Genomic DNA, 23,195 nt, shown 5'->3' with positions numbered 1-23,195 from the left:
CTACACCACCATGCCGGCCCTTGCAGCTGCTCCTTTTCTGAAGTCTTACTTTCCGTCTGACCCCTTTTCCCACTCACAGACTCTTCGCCCACCCTCCAGGGGCCTGCTCAGGTCTCATCTGTTTCCTGAAGCTTTTCCCCAAACCCCACAAGGACCAGAACATTCCCCCTTCTTCTGGAAAATATCATTACTTACTGATCGACACCTTTCATTTTGTACATAGCAAGGTGACCCTCAGTTTAGAAAATGTTCTGGCCGGCACCGTGGCTCAACAGGCTAATCCTCCGCCTTGCGGCGCCGGCATACCGGGTTCTAGTCCCGGTCGGGGCACCGATTCTGTCCCAGTTGCCCCTCTTCCAGGCCAGCTCTCTGCTGTGGCCAGGGAGTGCAGTGGAGGATGGCCCAAGTGCTTGGGCCCTGCACCCTATGGGAGACCAGGAGAAGCACCTGGCTCCTGCCATTGGATCAGCGCGGTGCGCCGGCCGCAGCGCGCCGGCCTCGGCGGCCATTGGAGGGTGAACCAACGGCAAAGGAAGACCTTTCTCTCTGTCTCTCTCTCACTGTCCACTCTGCCTGTCAAAAAAAAAAAAAAAGAAAGAAAATGTTCTAACCAGAGCATATCTTACACTACAGCCCTTACCAACTGAGTCACATGGAAGTCATATTTACATACAATGTGAATGTATATAATAAGCAGTTGTGAGCTTGAATTTAGTATGACTCATATTTAATATGGTTTAAAATACATTTTAAAATACTATTAAATTGGTTCCCAGAATCCTCAGACTCTTAAATTACCCTAGAAGCAAGTGTGGGGCTGAATAAAGAACGCATATTAGGATGCAGATGCTGGGTTGGAGATGGGGGGAAGGGGGCCCTGTACCTGCTAAGTGCACAGGCAGTTCATACTTGCGTCACAACGGAACTGTGGCCTTTCCCAGTACTCTAGAATTCAAACGATAGCTGATAGTATAAGTGATAAATCTGAAAATACCAAAATTTACTGAACCTTCCTATAACAAACACCCTTATGCTTCAAAAGTGCTTTGTAAGAACTGACCAATGGGGCAATTGGCTGGTGACCCTGGAAGCTGCCCGATGCCGTGTCCTGGAAGCTACGTGACAGCCACCTCCCTGACATGCAGAGACTGGCAGCAGGCACTGGGAAGACGCTGACAGGTGGGGGAGGAGATGAGGGAATTAAGGGATTTGCCTACTTGCCCTCATTTGACTGTTCTATACTCAGATTACTCACCCTCCCTCTCTACGTGACGCTGTTACAAATGGGGTGTGGGGTGTGACCGCACAATGACCCTAAGAAGCAGGGCTTTTGCATCATCCTGGCAGAAGTGACAGCTTGTGTCGAGCCAGTGGTACTCCCTGATGCACGCTTCCTGGTAAGCTCTGATTGTTTGCAAGATGCCAGAGTGATCGGGAGTCTAGATTTATATTCCGGGCAGTCATAAGCTTAAATTCCGTATGACTCAATATTTAACAAGGTTTAACATTCATCAAAAATCAAATCCTTGGCTATTTTAAATATTACCAAACTAAGAACAGATGCTACACTTGCTCTTAGGCAAAAGGCCAAGAAGTGATATGTGGATGAGTTTATGATTCTTGTATTTCAGCTATAGTAGCTACTGTTGGTCAATACTAACAGACTTTCTTACCAACAGGTCATGGAGGTGCAGAGATTCTGTTCTTCGCACTTGATATCGGCTGTTTTATTTTAATCATTCAGGGTTTTGTATGTGTGTGGTGGCATCTCATTGTTTTTATTAGCATTCCTCTGATGACTAACAGAGCTGGACGACTCACTTGTTTCTTGGCTATTTAGATATCCCCTTTTGGATAGTTCCTACTGAAATTTCTTGCTTACTTCGTATTGTTTGTGGAAGGTCTATCAGATTATGAGTCCTTTCTCAGATAAATGTGTTGCAAATATCTTCTCCCACTCTGTGACTTTTTTATTTTTTACTTTCTTAATAGTGTCTTCCGATGGATGCAAATTCTTAACTTTAATGTAATCCAATTCATCACTATTTTCCTTTATCATTAGTCTGGCTTTTTTATCATTAGTCTGGTTTGTCCATTCCAAGGCCACGAATATAGTCTCTTATCTTCATGCTTTATTATTTCACCTTTCACATTTAGATCTACAGTCTACTTGGAATTGACTTTTATGTGATGTGAAGTCAGGATTCATTTTTCCAGGTGGATATTCAGTTGATTCAGATGCTCTGTAGGGTCAATTTTATCATAAATCAAAAATCCACACAGGTATGGAGCTGTTTCTGGACTTTCTTTTCTGCTCTATTGGTCTCATGTCACTGCTGCACTGTTTTAATTCCTGTAACTGTGAAGTAAGTTCTTCTTTTTTTTTTTTTTTCTTGACAGGCAGAGTGAATAGTGAGAGAGAGAGACAGAGAGAAAAGTCTTCCTTTTTGCCGTTGGTTCACCCTCCAATGGCCACTGCGGCCGGTGCATCGTGCTGATCCAAAGCCAGGAGCCAGGTGCTTCTCCTGGTCTCCCATGTGGGTGCAGGGCCCAAGCACTTGGGCCATCCTCCACTGCACTCCCGGGCCATAGCAGAGAGCTGGCCTGGAAGAGGGGCAACCGAGATAGAATCTGGCGTCCCAACCAGGACTAGAACCCGGTGTGCCGGCACCGCAAGGTGGAGGATTAGCCTGTTAAGCCACGGCGCCGGCCAGTAAATTCTAATATCTGATAGTATAGGACTACTTTTTTGCCTCTTCAAGATTGTCTTGGCTATTCTTGGCCCTTCGCATTTCATTTCATTTGAGATTAGCTTGCTAATTTATACCAGAAAATGTGACAGAATTTGAATCTGTGAGTCAATTTGGAGAGCACTTCTGTCGTTATAGCACTGAGTTTTATAATCCATGAATATGGTATGCTTCCCCCATTTAATCTAATGTTTTATAGTTTTCTGTGTAGAGATCTTATGCACCTTGTGTTAGATTTAGTCCTAGACGTGGTTGATGCTAACACAAATGTTTTCTTTCTAAATTTCAATCTCTAATGAAAATTTTTAAAGATATTATTTGTAGGGCTTATTGTTTGTATAGAGACAACTGATTTCTGTACATTGCCCTTGTATCCAATATGCTTGATTAATTCGCTTACTAATTCTAAGATTTTTATTCACAGATTCTTCCTCATATAATTATGTCACCTACAAATAATGGTAGTTTTCTCTTTCTTTCCAATCTTGGCCAGCATTGCAGCACAATAGGTTAAGCCGCAACCTGCAATCCTTATACTTTTATTATTTTCCCTCCATTTTTGCACAGGCTAGTACCTCCAGATGTTGACCAAAAGGAACGCTGGGGATATCCTTGTCTCATTTCCAGTCTTGGGGATATATTTCAATATTTCACCATTAAGTGGGATATTTGCTATAGAATGTTTTAGAGATAGTCTTTGTTAGGTTGAAGAAATTCTCTTCTGTCACTATGTTGCTAAAGGTTTGTTTGTTGCTTATTCTCTCTCTCTCTCTCTCTCTCTCTTTTTCTTATTTGACAGGTAGAGTTAGACAGTGAGAGAGAGAGACAGAGAGAAAGGTCTTCCTTCCGTTGGTTCAGCCCCTAAATGGCCGTTATGGCCAGCACTGCGCTGATCTGAAGCTAGGAGCCAGGTGCTTCCTCCTGGTCTCCCAAGCGGGTGCAGGGCCCAAGCACCTGGGCCATCCTCCACTGCCCTCCCAGGCCACAGCAGAGAGCTGGGCTGGAAGAGGAGCAACCAGGACTAGAACCCAGCGCCCATATGGGATGCCGGTGCCACAGGTGGAGGATTAACCAAGTGAGCCACGGTGCTGGCCCCTGTTTGTTGCTTCTTAACTCATGAGTGGATATTGATTTTGCCAAGAATTTTTTCTGCCTCTGTGGAAATATATAATTTTTCATCTTTATTCTCATTTATTGATTTTGAAACATTAAACCAATCCATCATTCGTGGGACAAATTCAACTTGGCTGTGTTGCATAGATTTTTGCATCCGTGTTCATGAGAAACTGGCTTCTAATTTTTTTCTCAAGTTTAACACCATGAGTTTCCTGAAATTGAAACAAGTTAGAAGTATTCCATGTTTTCTTCTTCTCTGGAAGAGTTTGTGTAATTTGATGTTACTTCTCCCTTATACATTTAGGTGACAACTCTTTGGATGAAATGTTTCAGAGCTAGTGTGGTGGACCATGCTTTGGGAAACTGGTCCAGAGCCTGACTTAGACAAGAAGTGACGAGTTCCTGTCGGTGTGAATGCTCTTGTTTTCACTGGTTTCCTCCCAGTGCAGAACTGGTCACTTCACCTCTTGCTTTCCAGTTGTGTGGGGCTCAGCCAAGCAACGAGAGGTGAGCGGTGAGGCCATCTGAGGCCTGAGCCTGGTCCTCAGGACTCTGAACTCTCTCCCTACCACCAGGAGGCCTGCCCCAGCCCTGCTAAGCCATCTCCACACGTCTCTGACAGAATGAGTGCCCTCGATGGCGTCCCCTTCAAGGTCCCCAATGGCTTTGTGATAGGCACAGAACCTCTCCCTGGGCCAGAGCTCAGTGTTCCAGCCTGCAGGGAGCTTCTGCTGGGTTCTATGGTAAGTGTGTACCTCTGCCTGTCTCTTCTCACCCCTGGGTCTGAGGCCAAACCCAATGGGGCGTTGTTCCTTGATTTTAAGGGGCGGCTCTGGGGCAAGCATCTAGCCTGTAGTTAAGGTGTCCACATTCCACATCCAAGTGGATAGGTTTGATCCCCAGCCCTGCTCCTGATTCCAGACAGCTAATTCAGATACTGGGAGGCAGCAATGAGAGCTCAAGTACTGGATTCGTGCCACCCATGTGGGAGTTCCCAGCTCCTGGCTCTAGTGCCCGCTCAGCCCTGGCTGTTGTTAGCATTTGGGGAGTGAGACAGCAGACAGAAGTGCGCTCGCTCTCTCCTCTCTCTCTGCCTCTCAAATAAATAAATAAATAAATAAATATTTAGAATAAATAAAGGGCAGCTTGGCTTGCTCTTGTGTAGTCCAGGGAGTTTGGAAATAACCCAGTAGAGGAAAAGGTGTTTCAAGGAAGAATAGTGGTGGCTGGGTGATGAGCATTATTTCATGAGTCTTGTTTTAGGACAACTGGAGGCTGCCTACGTGATGTGTCTGAGAGTCATTATAAGAAAGCTCCAATTTGGCCGGCGCCGTGGCTCAACAGGCTAATCCTCCGCCTTGCGGCGCCGGCACACCGGGTTCTAGTCCCGGTCGGGGCACCGATCCTGTCCCGGTTGCCCCTCTTCCAGGCCAGCTCTCTGCTGTGGCCAGGGAGTGCAGTGGAGGATGGCCCAAGTGTTTGGGCTCTGCACCCCATGGGAGACCAGGATAAGCACCTGGCTCCTGCCATCAGAACAGCGCGATGCGCTGGCCGCAGCACGCTACTGCGGCGGCCATTGGAGGGTGAACCAACGGCAAAAGGAAGACCTTTCTCTCTGTCTCTCTCTCACTGTCCACTCTGCCTGTCAAAAAAAAAAAAAAAAAAAAGATTTATAAGAATGCTCCAATTCCTGTCTTCCCTGTCAGCCTGCCACTCTGACATTCTGTCATTAGAGTCACTCGTTTGGGCTGACACAGAATCCCCTGTTAAGATGCAGGGAGTTACCCAGGATATACCAGAAGACACCACTGCTCCACACACACAGAGCACTTCTGCACTGGAGGTGGCCTTGAAGTAGCTCAGGTCCCACGGCTCACGCCCTGGGATAAGTGGTGGTATCACATGTGGACAAAGGGATTTAACTTCCCAGAAAGTCAAGTTCACTTGACGATTTTAAAGGAGGAGCCTATTGCATTTATAACATAACACAGCTATGTCAGGGGTAGGATGCAAAATTCACATGAATTTCAAAAAAGAAAAACTAATTAAAGATTAAGATTGCAAAGAACTGTGGAGCTGGCCTTGAGCCCCCTTGGTGCTGGGTCCCCAGGCCCCTGTGTGTTCATTCCCCACCGTCCACAGGGCACTTCATAGATCTGGCTCTGCTCTCACTCATTTAGCACACAAGGAACCTGGACCCAGAGAAGGGAAAGGAATTATCCAAATTGAATGTCAATGACACGACTAGAACTCGGGTCCTCCCTCCAGGTCATGTCAGAGCTAAGAGTAGGATGTGGAACATGAGAGAAAACGTGTAACAGGTAAGCTCTGAAGGGAAAAGTAAGTGTGTGTGTGGCAGGGGGCGGGTTGTTGCAGGGAAGTCAGGAGCACAGGGCACAATCTGCAAAGCAGAGACCTGGGGAGGGTCAGACAGGGGCCTGCATAACCCAGAGGTGCAAGGAGACGACCCCGTGCTGCCTTGTCCATCTTCAGACGCTGGAGTTGCACTGAGGCTACGCAGGCCCCAGGTTTCCAGACCTGAAATAAGCACTGGCAAGCCCAGAGCACAGTGTCCGGGCCCAGGCGCTGTGGGGCAGGCGCTCCTGCTCTCCCTGGGAGCCTGTGTTGTGGCTCTCAGGTTGGCACACGGCCTGTGTGGTCCAGAAGAGGAACTTGCTTTACTGAGCCTGCAGTGGAAGGGAAGATCATAGCTCTCCCCCTCCCCCGCCGGTCTCCACCCTCACCAAGCTTGAGTCATGCAGACAGGAGGCTAATCCCAAGGTTCCCTCCCCTAGAAACAGAAATGGTTCCCTTCGGCCAAGGCCATGCCTGGGGCTTACACCAGCTCTGCCCCCCACTCTCAGGGTGGGCAGCGGCTCTCCTGAGCCTCCATTTCTTTCATTGCTGAGCCAGACTAACAAAGAAGAGCACTGGACACGGAGCATGATTTGCAGCCCCTCCTGGCTGTATTCCCAGTGTTTGGAACTTGAATTTCATTGCCTTGTGGCAATATGTTCCAGATAGCAATTAGATTACCAGGTGAATCTACAGTGACCTACAGAGAAAAACAACAGCTACCAGTTACTTAGCACCTATTAAGCACCAGGCCTGTGCCAGAAAATTATTTATTTGAAAGGCAGAGTTACAGAGAAAGAAAAGGGGAGAGACAAAGAGAGAGAGAGAGAGAGAGAGAGAGAGAGAGAGATCTTCCATCCACTGGTTCACTTCCCAGATGGCTTCAATGGCTGGGGATGGACCAAACTGAAGCCAGGAGCCAGGAGCTTCTCCCACATGGGTGCAGGGGCCCAAGGACTTGGGCATCTTCTGCTGTTTTCCCAGGCCATTCGCAGGGAGCTAAAACTGCTGCCTATATGGGATGCCAGCGTCACAGGCAGCAGCTTAACCCTTTGTGCCTCAACACTGGCTCTGTGGTTTACTCCCCAAATGGCCACAACAGCCAGGGTTGGGCTGGGCTGAAGCCGGGAGCCAGGAATTCCATCTGGGTCTCCCACATGGGTGGCAGGGACCCAAGTATTTGAGCCATCACCTGCTGCGTATGTATTAGCAGGAAGCTGGAATTGCAAGAGAAGCCAGGAATTGAATCCAGGCACTCTGATATGCGGTGCAGGCATATCACCCTAGAGGTGGGTGTTTCTGCACCATGCCACAGGAAAACACATCCCCCACTCAGGTGAGCAGAGAGTCACATGGCTTATGAGTGACAGAGCTAAATTTCCAACAGGATTCTATTGGGTTACAAGGTCATGTCCATTCCCTCCACCCTGCTGGCTTCCCATGGAGCCCTTTCTTCCACAGTGAGAGCCTCAACAAGTCTATTTTGTTGTTTTATAGTTTCCCTTTAATTTCCTGTTTTTAAGAAATACATTCATGTAGTTTAAAAATGAGTAGATATGTATTGTATATAATTACATGGTACAATTTATTTTATATATATATATATATATATATATATATATATATATATATATATATAAAGTAGTATAGAACAGGGTAAAAACTCTGGATCAATTATTTTGCTGTCCGGGACTGGCATTGTGGCATAGTGGGTAAAGCTGGAGTCTACAGTGTTGGCATCCCATATGGGCGCCGGTTTGAGTCCCGGTTGCTCCACTTCCAATCCAACTCTCTGCTATGGCCTGGGAAAGCAATTGAAGATGGCCCAAGTCCTTAGGCCCCTGTAGCCACATAGGAGGCTTGGAATAAGCTCCTGCCTCCTTGTGTTGGATTGGTGCAGCTCTGGCCATTACAGCCATTTGGGGGGTGAATCAGAGAATGGAGGACTTTCTCTCTCTCTCTCTCTCTCTCTCTCTCTGCCTCTGCCTTTCAAATAAATAAATAAATCTTTAAAATTATTCTGCTGTTGTGGGGAGAAAGAGCCATAAACAGTATAACCACAAGGGGTGACTGTGGCTGTGTTCCAATAAAACTTTATTAAAAATAGACCCACAAGCAGTCTACTTTCCCCTGACACCTTCTCATCTGCACTGTTCCCCATGTCTACTCCCTCACTGGTGACCTCTGTTTTTATTTATTTTTTTTTAAGTTGTATTTATTTGAAAAGCAGAGTGGATGGGGAGAGAGACAGAGAAATCTCTCATCCACTGGTTCAGTCCCCAAATGACTGCAACAGCTGTGGCTGGGCCAGGCTGAAGCCAGGAGCCCAGAACTCCACTTCCTACATAAGTGACAGGCACCCAAATACTTAGGCCATCATCTGCTGACTTCCCAGGAGCATTAGGAGGAAGTTACATTTGAAGCAGAGCAGCTGGGACTGGAACCAGCGCTCCGATACTGGATGCTGGCATAGCAAGTAGTGGCTTATCCTTCTACGCCACAACATCAGCTCCTGTCCTTCATTTTTAATGTGGCCTTCCAGAGAGTCTTACATGTGTAAGGAAAATACAACACCTTCCTCCTTTTTTACATAAAAGGGTATATATGGTTTATATATATATGGTTCTTGGGTTTTTTTGCGTAATGTATTTTAAGATCTTTCTGTATCAGTTCATGGGAAGCTCCTTCAATTGTGTTTTTCATTTCGTGATACTGCATTATACAGCTGTATCACACTTTACTGCGCTAGTGCCCTCTTGATGGACATCTGGGTTCTTCCCAGTCTTCAGCCATTAAGAATAACACTGCAGGGAAGTGCTCACTCCAGCACATGTCCTTTTGAGTCTGAGTTTCAAGCCAAATTGCCCTCTCTCGGGCTTCTACTGACCAGCATTACAGGCAAGCCCTTTACTCCAGGCGTCCCAGGGAGTGTTGTCCAGGTGGATCTGCTGAGAGACAGGCAGATGGTATCTCAGTGGAGTTGTGATTTGGCCTTCTCCTATAGGGAGTGAGGGTCAGCAACTTTTCCTAGGTTTAACAGTCATTTGCATTCTTTTCTGTGGACTGTTCCCACCTTTTGCCCATTTTTCTATTGAGTTGTTGGCCTTTATCTTATCTATTCCTAGGCATACACTCTCTGTTAGTGGAGTTGGCCTCTTGGCTATGATAAGAGTGTGGCTCCTCCCTGCCCCTCAACACCACCACCAAGTTTGTCATTGGCCTTTTGATTTTGTTTATAGGGCATATTTGCCATGCAGATTTTGGGTGTTTTTGTAGCAGAATTATCTTTGATGGCTTCTGGATTTAAAAAAAAAATTATTTGAAAGAGAAAGATCATCCATTCACTGGTTCACCTCCCAAATACCCCCAAGAGTTGGAGCTGGGCTAAGCTGAAGCCACAAAACCAGAATTCCATTCAGATCCCTCACATGGGTGGTGGGGACCCAATCACCTGCTCTCTCCCAGGGCCCCGTTAACAGGCAGCTAGGATCAGGAGCAGAGCCGGAACTCGAGCCCAGACAGTGCAGGATAGGATTCGGTGTTCCAGGTGGAGTCTCACCTGCTGCGGCACACACCTAGTCCAGCTTCCGATTTCCCTACAAGACGAGAAAGGCCTGTCCACCTGAGATTGTGAAGAACTTCTCTCCTGTTTTTTCTTAGTACTTTTATGGTTTCATAACACATATTTGAATCTTGGGTCATTTTGGAGTTCATCTTTTTAGAATTTTTTTTGACAGGCAGAGTGGACAGTGAGAGAGAGACAGAGAGAAAGGTCTTCCTTTACCGTTGGTTCACCCTCCAATGGCCACCGCGGCTGGTGTGCTGCAGCTGGCGCACCGCGCTGATCCGAAGCCAGGAGCCAGGTGATTCTCCTGGTCTCCCATGCGGGTGCAGGGCCCAAGCACTTGGGCCATACTCCACTGCCTTCCCAGGCCACAGCAGAGAGCTGGCCTGGAAGAGGGGCAACCGGGACAGAATCTGGCGCCCCGACTGGGACTAGAACCCAGTGTGCCGGCACCGCAGGTGGAAGATTAACCTAGTGAGCCACAGCGCCAGCCTAGAATTTTTAAGTTAATTTATTTGAGAGGCAGAGAGACATAAAAATATGTATATATAGCTGCTCCCATCTTTGGTTCAATCCCCAAATGCCCACAGTGGCCGGCCCTGGGCCATGCTGAAGCCAGGAGCAGGGAACTCTGTTCAGGTCTCCAGGTGGCAGGAACCCAGCTACTTGAGCTACCAATACTACTCCCAGGGTCTGCATTAGCAGGAAGCTGGAGTCAGGAGCCAGAGGTGTATTTTGAACCTAGGTAGTCTTTTTTTTTTTTTTTTTTTTTTTTTTTTGACAGACAGTGAGAGAGAGACAGAGAGACAGAGAGACAGAGAAAAAGGTCTTCCTTCTGTTGGTTCGCCCTCCAAATGGCCACTACGGCCAGAGCTATGCTGATCCGAAGCCAGGAGCCAGGTGCCTCCTCCTGGTCTCCCATGTGGGTGCAGGGGCCCAAGCACTTGAGCCATCCTCCACTGCCCTCCCAGGCCACAGCAGAGAGCTGGACTGGAAGAGGAGCAGCTGGGACTAGGACCGGTGTCCATATGGGATGCCGGCGCCATAGGCGCCGGCCCCTGAACCTAGGTATTCTGATATGGGATGCAGGCATCCCGACCAAAATCTTAACCATTAAGACAAATGGTTCTTCGTTTTAAAGGCAGGTGATGGTAATATTCAATTTTAACTCATTTATAAATTACCAAGTGAAATTATTTATGTGGGTTCCAGATAGCTTTTTTAAATTTGAGAGACAGAGACACAGGGAGCTCCCATTGGCTGGTTCACACCCCAGATGCCCACCATGGCCAGGACTGGAGCCAGGAACACAATTCAGGTCTCCCGTGAGGATAGCAGGAGCCTAATTATTTGAGCCATCACCACTGCTCCCAAGGGCTGACTGGCAGGACGCCGTGGTCGGGAGCTGGGAATGGACACAGGCACTTTGATGTGGGACCAAGCTCCAGCTGCGCCACATGGTTTCTCTGGGTGGCCTGCTCCCGGGGAGAAAGCCCGCGGATTAGGTGACAGAGAACACTGCTCAGCCGCCCACCACCATCTGTCCTGGGCAAATACAATGATCCTCAGATCACGAGCCTCATTTTCATAATCTGGAAATAGGAGTGACACCAGAACCCACTAAGTAGAGTTCAGCAAAGATTAGCCATTATTACATTTCCGGGGCCCCAAAGTAACCTTGGATGGCGGTAGAGGGGATGGAAGTTGGGAGAGGGATTACCCCGCAGTGGGGCTTGTCTGCCTGGACAGGCCTCGGGAGTGACTGCTCCGTGCCAAAGGCTTCTGTGCTCAGGCCAAAGCCTCTTCGTGGGGAACAAGTTTTACCGGAAGAAGTTCTTAAACACCTGTCGTTCAGTGACATGGTGCATGGCTAAGGATCTTAGACACTGCAGTTCCTCGCTTGGTCTTTCGTAGCGGAATTTGCCATCAAAAGAGATGTTGGTGACCTCTCTCCGGCGGTGTTAGCTCCCTCCCTCCCAGGGTGAGGGTGGGCTGTGATGGATGCCAGGGGCTCAGACTCGGGAGCTGCCCAAGCCTGATCCGTCTGGCTGCACAGGTTCTCCAGGCCAGGGGTGGGTGTGCACCCAGGCTGGGCCTCACGCTGCCTTCTCTCCGCAGCACAACTTCAGCCTGGAAAGAAAGGCACTCTTCTGGGTGGAGGCCGCCGTCCCGGGACCCTGCCCGTCCCAGTGCGGGGACCCGGGGACAGCGTCAGCGCCTCCTGCCTGGTTGTTGCTGCTGAGCCCTGAACACCAGCTGGCACCGGCGCCTACCCCCAGCAAAAGCCCAGAGGCCGGACTTCAGGAGCGGCCGGGGGAGGAGGAGGAGGAAGAGGAGAAAGGAGGGGAGGAGGAGGAAGACGTCTCCTCTGGCAGCGAGGAGGAGCCGGGCCCGCGCCGGGGCTCGCTGGGCGCACTGCGCGGCGTGGGCTCGGAACCCGCGGGCGCTGGGCGGCGGCTCTCGGAGGGCCGGCTGGCCGCCGGGCCCCGCACGCTGCTGCCTCGCCCCCGCGGCCTCCGAGCGCTGAGCCTCTGCTGCTCCGGCCCGGAGCCCGCGCCCGCAGCCCCGCTCGCCGGCGCCCCCGCGCTGCCCCAGCGACCCTCCACGGCGGGCGCCGTGCCCCCGCTGCGCAGCCACAAGCCCACGGTCGCGGTAAGGATTCCGCCCCAGCTCGACCGAGGACCCGGCCCGCAGCCTCGGCCCCCTCCTGCCTGCCTTGACCTGCTCCCGCCAGGCCCTGCTTTGTGCTGTCCCCGCTGTGGCCTTTTTCCTAGACAGAGAACGTTGCCGGCCCCGAGGCCCCCATGTCCGTGTCCGCTGTGCCTGCTTTGCCTCTGCCAGGGACGAGTCCAGTGATTTTAATTCCCCAGCCCGTGCCTGTCTCTTCCGTGGGATGAGTTCTTTTCTGGGCAGGGATTAGATTGTTTATTTTTGTTTCCATAGCACGCGGCAGCACACTTGACCCATAGGGGGTGCTCACTGAATGTCTGTGGAATCAGTACACAGCAACAAATCTAGGGCTGCCCACCGTGAGATTTGTCTCGGGCTGGGGGTTCCACCCCTACCGTTACTTCCTGCGACACCGGCGTGAGCCACAGATGGTCTGAACCACAGGACAAGGAAGGTTGGCCAAAGGGCAGTGGGACAAAGCCCCAGTCCTGTGCAGAGGGATCAGGTGTTGGAAGACGGAGACCCGGGCTGCTGCAGGCTGGGAGGGCTTCAGGATGGAGGAGGTGACCCAGGGAGAACCTGGAGCAGGAGTGAATCGGAGCGAAGCCAGAGACAGCTAAACCTCATGCCTCTCACTTTACCCCTTCCAAGGCCTGCACCCAAATTGTTCCCCATTATTTTGTGTTCTTTGCCTTTTGAAAGGTCCCCCTCTGAATTGCGGAAGTCTCAGACTCCACCAGACCCGGGCTCAGAGCAGCTAGGGAGGAGCAGGACTGGCAGCAGAGCATGGCTTCCCACCCCCTGCAGCCCCACCCCTCAGGCCGAGAGAGGCTGCAGAATAGAGGCAGGCTGAAATTAAATCCGGAAATCGGACTTGCGACCTGGCCTTTCCCACTCACTGCTGAGTGACCTTAGGCAAGTCACTGAACCACTCTGAGCCACTCCTTCCCCGCCTGGGCAGTGGCCCAGTGACCCTGCACACAGAGCAGACAGAGAGGGGGAGCAGAGAATCCATGAGCTGGGTGGGCCGTGCCCACCTCTGGCACCAAATGCTGAGGCCGGGACGGCTCTTCCCTGCCCCTGACAACACCACAGTGGGCCGGGTGGGGCAGAGATGCCATTGACGAAGGAACGGGGGCCGAGAGTAGCTAGGAACCTTTACTAAAGACACCAGAGCAGACCCGGCTCCTAAAATTCGGACATTCTCCACCATGAAGGTAAGGGCAGGCCCTGGGGTACGGTCATGGCGGGAAACCCCCTAAGAAGATGGCGGAGGGCAGGGAATTCCTAGGCCCCCCATCCAGCCTCGGCCCCAGGAGCCAGGCTGGCAGCTGAGCTGCCCTAGAGAGAGGGCAGAGGGCAGAGGCTAGCCTAAGGGTACTTCCTCGGGAGAAACGGGAGAGGCAATGCCAGCCAAGCCAATTGCAGGGCCGTCCTGCCCGCCTCCTTGGTCCAGAGTCTGCTTGGGTTTCTCCGGCACCACAGCAGAGGGGCTGGTGTGCCCAGTGGCCACCTGCTCCCCTGCCAAGCGCCTGCCCAGCCGATTTCAAGGAGGAGGGTCTGGCGGGGAAGCTCCATGCCTGAGCTCCCCTTGCTAAGGGGTGGGATAAAGAACACTTGGAGTGGGGGTTCAGGTCCCAAACATGTGTTGCATGTGAGGTTCTTTAACTTCTGAGCCTCGATTTCAGTATCTGTAAAATGAGATACTTGGCTGGACCTATCATAGTTCTTTTGCATGACCTTCTAGGCGATAAGTGAACTACTAGCTTTTGGTAAATTTCCCCTGGGCCAGATCCTTTGCTAATCCCTGTTCTCACACCATCTCACTTATGCCTCATGACAGCCCTGTGGCCAGCTTCTATGATTGCCTCCCTATCACCCACGAGGGGACCCAGTGGGCCGTGGGGAGCTGGGGTCTGCAGGCCCCTCCACACCACTGGCCCTGACACTTGGTAGAGAAGGTGGCACACAAAGGCACTTTGCGCAGTGTCTGTCCCAGCCGGATGTCACCCCTGCAGTAACTGCCGTGCTCAGCCTGTCTGTATTTCAGTCTCTCAGCCCGTACACCTGCCTGCCACCTCCTGGGGAGGCACCGCAGCCTCTCCACCACCACAGATCCCAACCTGATGCTGCTGCGGCTGATCTGCTGTCCGCCCTGAGCCAGGAGGAGCAAGACATCATCGGGCCGGTGGTGGCTCTGGGCTACCCCCTGGGAAGGGCCATTGTGGCCCTGCAGAAGACGGGGAGGCAGAGCCTGAGCCAGGTGAGTCGGTCCCGATCCGAGGGGCTGTATTGCTGAGCCAGGCGAGTGGCCGTGCGCTTTTAATCTTTAACCTGGGATACTTTTGCTTCCTTCTCTTCAGAGGTAGACCCTCAGGATGGCACTCATCTCTGGTGGGCTTGTGAGCCCGTTTCCAGGCCCTACTGCCACCTCTTGCATCAGAGTTTATCTGGGACCCCCATACCCACTTGAGGAGCCGCAATCTTCTGCTTCTGCCCTGGTCCCTGGCCCAAATACGGGCAGTCAGGAGCTGTCCAGTGTGACTTTCTATGATGAGAGAGGTGTTTTCTATTTGTGTTATGCAACACAATAGCCACCAGCCACATATGGTTACTGGAAACAAGGTTACTGTCATTGAGAAACTGCATTTTAGGAATTTTATTTAAATTTAAATTCAAATAGCAACATGTAGATTGTGGCTGCCATATTGCATGGCACAGCTCTAACCTCATCTCTTCATGAATAGTTTAACCATACCCATCTCTCTCTCTCTCTCTCTCTCTCTCTCTCTCTCTCTCTCTCCCCATTTACCTACAGTCAAGAGCATTTATTGGGCTGGCGCCATGGCTCAATAGGCTAATCCTCCGCCTAGCGGCGCCGGCACACCAGGTTCTAGTCCCGGTCGGGGCACCGATCCTGTCCCGGTTGCCCCTCTTCCAGGCCAGCTCTCTGCTGTGGCCCGGGAAGGCAGTGGAGGATGGCCCAAGTGCTTGGGCCCTGCACCCCATGGGAGACCAGGAAAAGCACCTGACTCCTGGCTTCGGATCAGCGTGGTGCACCGGCCGCAGCGCGCCGGCTGCGGCGGCCATTGGAGGATGAACCAATGGCAAAGGAAGACCTTTCTCTCTGTCTCTCTCTCTCTCACTGTCTACTCTGCCTGTCAAAGAAAAAAGAAGAGTATTTATTGAGCACTTTGTGGGCATTCAGATGCAGCCAGGAGCTATGAGGAAAACCAAGGTTCATCAAAACCAGTGATGCAGGTTGGGTTCTCCTGGAAGGAGACGCAGGTGGAGTCTGGCATGCAGGAGGAGACCCTGTAGGGGGTGGGGCGGTGGGGACAGAGCGGGGAGCAGGCAGGGGGAGAGGCTGAGCCTTAAGGCAGGCACAACAGCACCATCAGCCAACCCCAGGCAATTTACACCCCATCCATCAGCCACTGTGTGTGGGGGGGCGGCCAGAGACGTGTGCAGCCAAGGCATCCTTCCCGGAAGGGGCAGACATCTCCCGGGGCCTCCCAGCTCTCTCAGCGTGTGGAGCAACAAGTCCTTCAACGCTGGGCTGTCTGGAAGGTGCATCATGGGGTCGACCGCACCCGGATTCTGTTCTCTCTTTAGGGAACCTCCTCCTGATGGCACTCCAAGTAGAGCGCTCTGGGCTGCTCTGATATTTGGAAGCAGGCCTTGATCCCAGAGCGAGCCAAGAACGTATGTGCACCTGCAGGGGAGTGAGGGGCCCCGAAGGGCCTAACAAGAGGTGCAAGTGGGGGCACAGGGGTCTAAGAGGAGTGTTACTTCTGCCAGCTACTGTTAGGGAGCAGAGGGGCCCAGCATCTAGCGGCGCACTACAACAACCATTTATTTGCGGTCATTCTCTGGGGTGACTCTGGGGTGACAGTTGGAGGGTGGACTCAGCTAAGTGGGTCATGTGCTGATCTCTCCTGGAGCCTCTCATGTGGCTGCAGCTTGCTGACTCAGCTGGGGCCGAATGGCCTAAGGGGCCTTGCTGACAGCCTAATGGTTGGTGCTGTGTGTCAGCCGGGCCATATGTCGCCAGCAAGCTAGCCCACTGGGCCCTCAGATTGCACGAGTGAAAACCGACACAACTTTTGAGATCCGTGCTGACATTGTGCATTGATCACTTCCACCTCATTCTATTGGTCAAAGCATGTCATAGACCGGCCCAGATTTAAAGAGTGGAAAAATAGGCTCCACCTGCCGATGGGAGGGGCTGTGAGGAATTTGTGGGTGTCCTCAATCTGCCACAGGAGGGTCCAGTGACCAAGAGGAGCTTTGTGAAGTGCCAGGTGCTGAGCTGGACTTCAAGGATGGATAAGAGCTGACTTTGAAGGAGAGAGAAGGGATGATATTCCCAGCCGGAGGGACAGTGGGAACCAAGGTGTGCAGGCCGGGAGGAAGCATCTGGGGTGGGGTGGGGTCTCTGATCGCAGCAGCGTTGCCGAACGAGAGAGGGTGCCGGAGGTGGGCTGGTGGAATGAGACTGAGGGGAGCTGGGGGCAGATGGACGGGGCCTTCATGCTGGGCTGAGATTCTGACAGGTGACCCTGAATGCCATTGCCTAAGCCCCCTCCCCAGTGTAGCCCCAGGACTCTCCGTAGTGGGAAAGCTGACCCTTGCTCCTTTTTCTCCTGTCCTTGCTTCATGGCCATCGCCATCGGGGGGCTTTTGGCTGGGTGTTGGGTCCCTGGGTTGCAGAGCTGCCTGCCCTGGGGGAGGGAGTGGCGGGAGGAGAATGACCCTCAGACTGGAGCTGGAAACAGGATGTGCTGCCCCCGGGCTGGGGAGGTGGGGAGATGCACCTGACCCACTCCCCAGCCCCCTGTGCTTCCACTCTCCCTGGAGCTCACCCATCCCTGCCCTGTCCTGGAGGAAGCCTTCCGATCTGGGGCCTCTCCTGTGTCTGAACCGGAGGGGGGTGAGCTGAGCACTCTCCCCGCGGCAGCCCCCGGTCTGAGCGTTTCCAGTGAGGCCTTCTGAATCCTGCAGGCTGCTGTGCTTTGTGCTGAGTTAGGGACGCTCACCTCGCCCGTCAGGGGCAGCACTGGCGCAGAGAGCAGGCAGCCGGGACTCTGATTCTTGTTGCACGGTGCTCTTCTCAGGTTCTGTGTGAGGATGTCCGAGGGCAGCACCCCAGGCTCGCTGGAGGTTTAGGAGAGCAGCTGCCACCGAAAAGCTAGGACCTTGGCCAAGGATCTGGCCAGGAGAGCCGTGAGGGGCCAGACCCACCAGGGCCCTGACATGTGTCCCTCCCACTCGCATCCCTCCCAGCCCTGTGGGTGTCTGAGGATGACTCAGAGCCAGCCCCAGGCCCTGGCCTCCTAGTGGGTGGGCTGCAAGGAGCCCATTGTGCTGGGAACATTGCATTCCCAGACATGCAGGGACCAGCTGCCTGGCCCCCAGCTGGTGGCCTTCTTCCCCGGGGGAGGTCAGCGGCCAGGCGCCAGGGGTGGCCTTCGCACCACTTCACTTTCCTCCCCCACTAAGCTGGCATTTCTCGCAGTTTTCTGAAGTTCTGCCCTAAGCCAGGCAGCTCCTTTGAGTTCAGGTGCCTTCCTTGCCTTGAGACACCCAATGCGGTCAGTTCTTTCCGTCCGAGATGAGTGACAGGTGGCCCAGAAGGGAGGGCGTCCGGTGAGGGAGACAGGACTCTTGGAAAAGTCGGGGAGAGGAGAAGGAAGGCAAAATGTAAGCTTTGTCCATCTTCATTCCTTCTGCGAGGCTCAGTATCCATTGTGTGGCACGTGTGAGGGTCCCTCGGCCAGGCCGTGACTCGCAAGGGGACTTCAGGCCCATCGGGCTTCTCCTGTGAGCCTCAGTTTCCCCATTCCCAGGTTGGAGGAGCAATGTGTGTTTGGAGCCGATCGCTTCTGGAGGCCTCATTCCGGGATCTGAAGGCAACAGCCGGGTTGTTCCTGCAGTCCCATAGGCCCAAAAGATGACCAGGGAGCAACATCTTTACACATGCAAATTCCCAGGCCCTATTTAGAACACACACACACACACACACACCAGTGTGCGCAGGAGCCTAGAATTGCAAGGTCTGTGGAAGGTTCCAGAATACAGCCTGGTGTGGTGTGGATCAAAGTTAGCCATCCCTTGACCCAGTGATTCTCAGTCTTGCCTGCACATCAGGCACCTGGGGAGCATAAAAAGAAGTCGCATTGCCCAGGCCAATGACATCACTGGGGGCAGGCAGCAGTAGCTTTTAAAGCTGTTGGGGGTAGCGGCACTGAGCACCGTTGAGATTGCGAACCATGGCTGAGGATGGGCCACAAGGGGAGGGAGCACCTGCTCGCCACCCCTGCCCTCCTCCTGTCTGCTATGCCACCAGCTCAAAGCCCCTCTGCCAGCAGCTGACTCCCCTGGGGGACAAGGCACTGACAAGAGGCCCTAGCCCTGCGACACCTGCCCTGGCTGCACCTCTGTTTTCTCAGCTGCAAAAGGAGGGCTCAGCTGAGTGGCTTTCCAGATGCAGTGAGAGCAAGGCCAAGGGGTCCCAGGCAGAACCTCCAAGCACATCCCTGGGCCCGTTACTGCTGACGCCTCCTGTGCTAGGACCAGCTGGGCCGGAGCTAACCCCATTTGAAAAGCATTTGCCTGGCTGGTGCTGTGGCTCAACAGGCTAATCCTCCGCCTTGCGGCGCCAGCACACGGGGTTCTAGTCCTGGTCGGGGCGCCGGATTCTGTCCCGGTTGCCCCTCTTCCAGGCCAGCTCTCTGCTGTGGCCCAGGAAGGCAGTGGAGGATGGCCCAAGTGCTTGGGCCCTGCACCCCATGGGAGACCAGGAGAAGCTCCTGCTTTTGGATCTGCAAAGAAAGACCTTTCTCTCTGTCTCTCTCTCACTGTCCACTCTGCCGGTCAAAAATTAAAAAAAAAAAAAAAAAAGCCTTCGCCCAGATGAGCCGTGCTTTCTGGCCAGCTCCTGAGGGCTGCGGGAACCCGGGCCGCTTCCTTCTCCCTGGAGACTCCTAATTCTCAGGGTCTGGAGCCTTCGTTTGGCACCTGCAGCCTATAAATCCTGCCGTGGGTTCCCTGGCACAGCTGTTGCCCCGTATCTGGTTTATCTCCCCCACTGAGCCGGGAGTTTCTCGAAGGTAGTTCTTAATTCATTTATAAACACAGGCGTCCATTCATTGAGCTCCCTCGGCCGCCATTGTGCTGGGGACGCGGGGCTGACACAGCCCCTGCCTCTTGGAGTGGAAAGTTAGCAGGTGACAGATGAGAAGGATTAAGTGAGGCGATTACCCAGCCATGTGCGTGCTGTAATAGGGCAAACACGGGGCACCCAGGAAGCCGGAGGGGCAGGACGGCTCTCCTGGGACGGGGAGAGGCTGGCCCTGGCTGGGTTCAGGAGCCGGATATGCAGAGTCCTGGGGGGCGTGGGAGGAGGCAGCACTACTCTCCTACTGGTAAAGTGGACACCAGCAGGAAGCGATTTGAACAGGCCCCCAGCCCTGGGAGTCTCCTGTGCAGTCCCGGCATAGGTTGGCCGGGGACCATTGCACAGTAGGGGCTCCAAGAGGCCAGGCAGAGATGTGCCTGGGGGAGGGGCTGCACATTCCCCGAGGTGGGTGCTCGCAGGGAGGGGGTGTGTGTGCAGCAGAGGCATGTGTGTGTGTGTGCGCGCGCGCGGTCTGGCCTCGCTCCCCGTTAGGTTCTGTGCACACCCTGGCAGATCCGCACAGCCCCTCTCCTGGGCTCCAGTCTCCACCTGGGACGACTGGCCAGGACTCCCTGGCTGCCTGTCCCTGGGTCCTCAGAGGAGGTCTCTGGGCCCACAGCGCATGTAGACGCCTGCCCAGTGTGCTTGGCCCTGACCTCAGGCCTCAGTGAGGCCCTTGGGCGCCTCCCGCCCTGTCGGCCGCCCCTGCTGCTCCTCTCACTGTCCTCTCTCTCTGCCCACTTCTGGCCCAGTTTCTCGGCTACCTCAGCGCCTGTGACCGGCTGCTGCGCCAGGGCTACGAGGAGGGCCTGGTGGACGAAGCCATGGAGATGTTCCAGTTCTCAGAAAGCCAGGTCAGCAGAGGCCAGGGCACGCGTGAGCCCACTGTGGGGCTGTGGGCCTTGGTGGGGGGAGGAGAATGGGAAGAGGTGTGGGGGGTGCCCATCCTGGGCAGAGGAAGGAAGCGGGGGAGCCCGCGTCACCCCGAGACACAGGGAAACCACAGGTGCCGCCGGGGATCAAGTTCATCTGGCCTGGGGCGGGGCGGGGGGGTGGGGCACACAGCTTTCTGGTGGTGGTGGGGTACTCCCTGGGCTGAGACCAAGTTCATCTGGCCTGGGGCGGGGCGGGGGGGGGGCACACAGCTTTCTGGCACTGGTGTGGGGGGCTCCCCGGGCTGAGACCAGTGCCCATGCTGTTTCCTCTCCCTCAGGCCGGGGAGTTCCTGCGCCTCTGGGAGCAGTTCAGCGACATGGGCTTCCAGCAGGAGCGCATCAAGGAGGTGTTGCTGGTCCACGGCAACCGCCGGGAGCAAGCGCTGGAGGAGCTGGTGGCCTGCGCCCAGTGACCGCGCCTGGACACCCCGGCCAGGGCCACTCCTGCAGCCCGTCCTGACTTCGTTATTAAAACCCAACTGTGGGCCCAGCGCTGTGGCGCAGAGTGTTAAAGTCCTGGCCTGAAGCGCCGGCATCCCATATAGGCGCTGGTTCTAGTCCTGGCTGCTCCTCCTCCGATCCAGCTCCCTGCTATGGCCTGGAAAAGCAGTAGAAGATGGCCCAAGTCCTTGGGCCCCTGCACCCACCTGGGAGACCCGAAGGAGGCTCCTGGTTCCTGCCTCCAGATCGGCATAGCTCTGGCCATTGCAGCCATCTGGGGAGTGAACCAGCGGATGGAAGACCTCTCTCTGTCTCTACCTCTTCCTCTGTAACTCTGTCTTTCAAATAAATGAAATAAATATTTAAAAAAAAAAAAACTGTAGCACAAAGCCACAGTGTTCACTGCGGAAGCACGAAGGATGCCCAGGGTGGGAGTAAATACCCTAAGGCGGCTGGAGTTGGAAGCGGCTGCCTCTGGGGAGAGACACAGGGGAGATCATGGCCGGAGCTGCCTTCCCTGCAGGCCTTGTAAACATCACCTGCAGCTGACCCTTTAAGCTGTGTGCACTAGTAGCTTTGCTCTTAAGGAAATGAAGACGAATGGCAGGCAGCTCTTTTTGAGCCCTGTCAGCTCCTCCTGGGCCCCGTGCAGGTGGGAAGACCTGTTTCCTGATTGGGCTTCTGTTGGTGTCCAGCTCAAGGCCTCTTCGGGCCTCCGTTTCCCAGGAAAGCTAGAGAGATTTGACGAGGTCACAAGTTACATCAGGGTACCCTGGGGGTTAAACTGCCACTTGGGATGCCCAACAGCCTGGGTTCCAACGCTGCCTCTGCTTCCAATCCAGCTTCCTTGGGTCCCTGCCACCTATATGGGAAACCCAGATGGAATTCCTGGCTCTGACCCAGCCTGGCTGCTGCAGGCATTTGGGAAGTGAATCAGTGGGTGGAAGTTTCTCTCTCTCTCTCTCCCCTCTACCTTTTGAATAAAAATAAATAAAACTTTTTGAAAAGATGCTGACGCCCCATATCACTGGCCCTGAATTCAAGTCCTGCCTTTACTCATGATTCTAACTTCCTGCCAATGTGTATTCTGGGGGACAGTGGTGATGGCTCAAGTACTTGGGACCTTGCCACCTACGTGGGAGACCTGGATGGAGTTCCTGGCTCCTGGCTTCAGCCTGGCCCAGCCCCTGCTGTCATGGGCACTTGGGAAGTGAAGGGGCAGATGGGAAGTCTGTCTATCTCTCCACCTCTCAAATACGTAAATAAAATGAAAATTCTACGAATTGTCCAGACCTGGCTGCCCTCCACAGAAGTCCCAGTGTGTGGATGTTCTAGGGCAGAAAGCACAGCTCGGCAGCTCCCTCGGGAATCCTTGTTAAGTACGAGGCTCTCTGGGGGTTCTGTATGATGTAATGAGCTCCTGGCCAGTGTGTCACCCTGGGACCAGCCAGTCCGGGCCCCCTTCTGCCCTGACAACCTATGAGTCTTCACTTCGAGGGTGGGGAGGTTGGGCCCAGCTCTCCCCAGTCACCCGAGACCCATCCTTTAGAAGCCCCCAAGGTTTGAGGGAGCAGTTGCTGGAGCAGCTCGTGGCTCAGGCAGAGGTCAGAGGCCAAGACACTGGTGCCCTTGCCCTTCCCGGCTGGCCCTGTGCAGAGACCTGTGCCAGGGAGCACAGACAGGGCTGGACACGGGGCTGAGGACTGTCAGGGACGGGAATGGCCCATTTCTCAGGACCACAGCCCCGACACCTTGCTGGGGCGCGATGTGGGTTTCCGCAGGGCCACAGGACAAGTTTGGGACGAGCGCCTGGTCCCCTTGAGGCCCAGCCCGTCCCTCGGTGCTTCCTGTTCAGCCTCAATGCCTGCCAGTGAGGGGTCACATTAAAAATATTGTTGGGGCCGGCGCCGCGGCTCACTAGGCTAATCCTCCGCCTTGCGGCGCCGGCACACCGGGTTCTAGTCCCAGTCGGGGCACCGATCCTGTCCCGGTTGCCCCTCTTCCAGGCCAATTCTCTGCTGTGGCCCAGGAGTGCAGAGGAGGATGGCCCAAGTCCTTGGGCCCTGCACCCCATGGGAGACCAGGATAAGCACCTGGCTCCTGCCATCGGATCAGTGCGGTGCGCCGGCCGCATCGCGCCTACCGCGGCGGCCATTGGAGGGTGAACCAAGGGCAAAAAGGAA

General features: G+C 53.8%; 1 protein-coding gene and 1 non-coding gene across 4 annotated transcripts; one reads left to right on the top strand and one right to left on the bottom strand.

Annotated features, from left to right (window-relative positions):
- Positions 1-1,356: 1,356 nt before the first annotated feature.
- UBAP1L (ubiquitin associated protein 1 like) lies at positions 1,357-21,964 on the top strand. 3 transcript variants are annotated; one of them, XM_062206135.1, is made up of 6 exons: positions 1,357-1,397; positions 4,345-4,609; positions 11,905-12,438; positions 14,507-14,719; positions 20,389-20,490; positions 20,850-21,964. In XM_062206135.1, the coding sequence occupies exons 2-6, from the start codon at positions 4,490-4,492 to the stop codon at positions 20,982-20,984; spliced, it is 1,104 nt and encodes a 367-aa protein (XP_062062119.1). In that variant the 5' UTR covers positions 1,357-1,397; positions 4,345-4,489; the 3' UTR covers positions 20,985-21,964. The 3 variants fall into 3 exon arrangements, with proteins under 3 accessions (XP_062062119.1, XP_062062120.1, XP_062062122.1); XM_062206136.1 differs by having other exon boundaries at positions 1,363-1,397; positions 4,442-4,609; XM_062206138.1 differs by lacking the exon at positions 1,357-1,397 and having other exon boundaries at positions 4,347-4,373; positions 4,442-4,609.
- On the bottom strand, positions 1,415-1,599 carry LOC133770858 (U2 spliceosomal RNA). The gene has a single exon (XR_009867533.1). It is a non-coding gene; the product is annotated as a U2 spliceosomal RNA (small nuclear RNA).
- Positions 21,965-23,195: the final 1,231 nt, after the last annotated feature.

The sequence above is a fragment of the Lepus europaeus genome, chromosome 11 (genome assembly GCF_033115175.1).
Source record: "Lepus europaeus isolate LE1 chromosome 11, mLepTim1.pri, whole genome shotgun sequence".
Lineage (NCBI taxonomy): Eukaryota > Metazoa > Chordata > Mammalia > Lagomorpha > Leporidae > Lepus > Lepus europaeus.
This window is presented reverse-complemented; position numbering and strand designations above follow the sequence as displayed.

Bases quoted from the DNA above. Each gene is read 5' to 3' on its own strand.
- UBAP1L (XM_062206135.1), top strand. From the start codon at position 4,490: ATGAGTGCCCTCGATGGCGTCCCCTTCAAGGTCCCCAATGGCTTTGTG. The intron at 12,439-14,506 runs GTAAGGATTCCG...TCTGTATTTCAG, and splicing joins GCCACAAGCCCACGGTCGCG to TCTCTCAGCCCGTACACCTG. The intron at 14,720-20,388 runs GTGAGTCGGTCC...CTTCTGGCCCAG, and splicing joins GGAGGCAGAGCCTGAGCCAG to TTTCTCGGCTACCTCAGCGC.